We start from the raw sequence: 2816 nt of genomic DNA, 5'->3' as shown, positions 1-2816 counted from the left end.
TATTTTAAATGGCCAATTTGAAAGAGAATTTTCATGGAAACTGGGACGTGTATCGTCATTGGAATTAGAATGTTGTTTTCTCTAAACGTTATATAATAATTAATTTCGATTCATATTGAAAATGCTGACAATATTTATATACCTGATTAATATCTATCAGTACTTGAAAAATATTTGAAAAATTCAAATAAATCAAACACATTATAATAACGCACAGTCCAATTCTTTTGGACAACTGCACTCCTCTTGTAAAGCAATTAGGTGTGATTTTTATACGTAATAACATTATAATTTCACTCCCTTGTGAAAAAAATTACTGACTGACTATAAATTAAGTCAATTTTAATTACTTTTATTCGGTTAAAATTACCAATAGATGATTGAAATCGAATATAGTCGGTTATGTTTCAGAGTTAACTAAAAGTGATTATAGTCAACTGTCAACATAGTTGACAAAAGTCAATTTCATATACTAATAGTTAACCGTAGTTAACTATGATCACAATCGACATTTATAGTTAACTTTAGCTGGCTGAAATATCAGCCATTTTTGTCCCAAATTAGTCAATTTATAGTCGGCTATGAAGTCGAAATATTTCCACAAGTGGGTGTTTTAAGACTAATGTGATGAATTAACACATTGAATAATGTCTTGTCAACGTCACAATATTTGAGGAAGTCACTTGCTTTTTATGGAAGTACGCGTGTTTCTTAAGAAGATAAAGCAACGGTATCTTTTTATATCTAACTATAAAAGTTGAGATTTGATTTTTTATCAATCGGTATCTTTATTGAATTAGACAAATGAAGATAAAAATAATTTTCCAGCTTAAGCATTTTGTTTTATCTTTTATGGGGTTTTGTTGACAACTTATAACAGTAAAAAAAAATGCGAGTTCTTAAATTAGTAATTTCAAAGAAATTTATTGAAGCGATACCATGAAAAAGTGATTATCTTAGAGCTACGAATGACAATATGTTTTTGGATGGGCCATTTTTGATCATCTATGAGATTTTTCTGCAAAATTTGATACTTTTCTGGATTTACACTTCAAAAACTCAAATTAAAGCTGCATGAACATGAACACTCAATACTTTCAATAATTTACGAGAATTTAAAAATATTGAGTATTCCTGCAGTATAAAAAGAAATCTTGAAGCTGATCTAAAATAGCCAAACATAATATGTTGCGCTGAAATTGAGAATTTGGTACTCGAATGAACAATGAAAATTTATTCTTCTTGTGCAGGTGGTATAAGCTCCCATTTGAGTTCACTGACAAATTGGTTACAAGTATCGAGTACAATTTCAGTGTGATTTTTTCGTATGCAAAGATTGCTTTCTCGATGTACTATCCATTGTTCCTATAAATTTTTTAGTTTAAATTTGAATTGATCATATAAACTTTGAAAATATATTTTTTAACCTCTTTTTTAAAGTCCCAAAGTTGAGATTTATCATCTTCCCGACATGAAACTAAAACAAGTGTTTTTTTATCAGTGGCAACTCCAACGCATGTCTCTTTGTACGTCATTATTTGACCATGAGCAGTGATTGCAAAGAATTGCGCACCACCCTGATTATGGCATGTATATGGTATAAGTGCTTGTGATATCTCCTTTGTGTATGCGTCCAGGCATTTATTGTCCAATCCATTTTTTATCTAAGAGAAAAAAAAAACGATAAAAATTGTTTTAAGGGAGCGTCGAATGCTTTAAAAAGTAAAAGTAAAATGTATGAGTTTGAGGAAATATTATATTTTAAAATAGGATTCTTACACTTCCCATAGCTGTTAATTCTCTTAACCACACACTTTCTGGGTAGACGTTCTCAAGGTACCATCGAAAACTTTTGCAATTCAATCGTTTTCTCAGATTTATACGATCTGTCAAATTACCCGGGGGAGTTTGTTTCCATGCTATCCGTTGTGTGAGTAAAATATTAATATTGGATTAATAAAAAGGAACCACGAATAATTTTTATTGAATGTTACTTGGATATGCAGCATAAATAAGATCCTTGAATTCGTCCATCCACACTTGAATCAAACGATTATTATTTCGTCTCGTTATTTCACGGGAACTTCCATCAAACGAATAAGTTGATATTCTAAACAAATGTCCAACTCTCGAACACGGCAATATCTCCATTGATCCACCGCACATCCAAGTCTTTAAAGTGTTGAATTTAATCACAAAAATTCTATAAATTTCGAAAAATACATGCTTAAATGATATTCACCCTCCAAGCCAACTCGACGTTTTCGGACCCCCAGATATCCTGAAAAAAACATCTTTTTAATAAGAAAAACATCTTGAATTCGTTCCAAAACACATACCATTCCTTCATCGTATGAACCAATTTCGAAAAAGAAGTCACGATCAATAGCGAACGCACAGCCAACGTGGGTCGGTGTACGCAGCGGTGCAGTTCGATTGTTTTTCGTTCGAATGATCTCTCTTTCTGGAACTAACATCCTAGATAAAAATAAAAATACTTGTATCTTAAACCTCTAAACTTTCATTGATACGCACTAATTTACCATGTAAAAATTAAAAACCAAGTAAGACCATTTATATATAAGCTATTTGCATAATAACTCATATCTCTTGATCTGATGCCATCAATAAGTGGAACGGTTACAACTGAACGATCGCTAGCTATACGTGAAAGCATTGGTTGAAGCCATCCTTCTGTGCACTCAATATGAGCGTCAAGAAAAATTAGAACGCTCCCCTGTAACAATAAACCAATTTAATCGCATGATTCAAACAAGAGTGTGATTTTGTATTACTTTAGCTACATTTGCACCTCT

General features: G+C 31.7%; 1 protein-coding gene across 1 annotated transcript; it reads right to left on the bottom strand.

Annotated features, from left to right (window-relative positions):
* Positions 1–899: 899 nt before the first annotated feature.
* Positions 900–2805, bottom strand: LOC116351166 (polypeptide N-acetylgalactosaminyltransferase 1-like). The gene is made up of 8 exons (XM_031783247.1): positions 2796–2805; positions 2544–2737; positions 2340–2478; positions 2243–2281; positions 1995–2172; positions 1780–1919; positions 1428–1664; positions 900–1365 (listed from the first exon to the last, which is right to left on the bottom strand). The coding sequence occupies exons 2-8, from the start codon at positions 2675–2677 to the stop codon at positions 1234–1236; spliced, it is 999 nt and encodes a 332-aa protein (XP_031639107.1). The 5' UTR covers positions 2678–2737; positions 2796–2805; the 3' UTR covers positions 900–1233.
* Positions 2806–2816: the final 11 nt, after the last annotated feature.

This window comes from Contarinia nasturtii, unplaced genomic scaffold, assembly GCF_009176525.2.
Source record: "Contarinia nasturtii isolate CC-2019 unplaced genomic scaffold, AAFC_CNas_1.1 Cnas_scaffold_4773, whole genome shotgun sequence".
NCBI classification, from domain to species: domain Eukaryota; kingdom Metazoa; phylum Arthropoda; class Insecta; order Diptera; family Cecidomyiidae; genus Contarinia; species Contarinia nasturtii.
Note: the sequence above shows the minus strand (reverse complement) of the source record. Positions and strands in the feature narration are given on the sequence as shown.

What these genes read in the sequence shown, in the direction of transcription:
- LOC116351166 (XM_031783247.1), bottom strand. Translation starts at nt 2,677, where the DNA reads ATGCTTTCACGTATAGCTAGCGATCGTTCAGTTGTAACCGTTCCACTT. An exon ending in TGGTTTTTAATTTTTACATG is followed by an intron (nt 2,479 to 2,543) that starts GTAAATTAGTGC and finishes ATTTTTATCTAG; the next exon opens with GATGTTAGTTCCAGAAAGAG. An exon ending in ACGTCGAGTTGGCTTGGAGG is followed by an intron (nt 2,173 to 2,242) that starts GTGAATATCATT and finishes AACACTTTAAAG; the next exon opens with ACTTGGATGTGCGGTGGATC.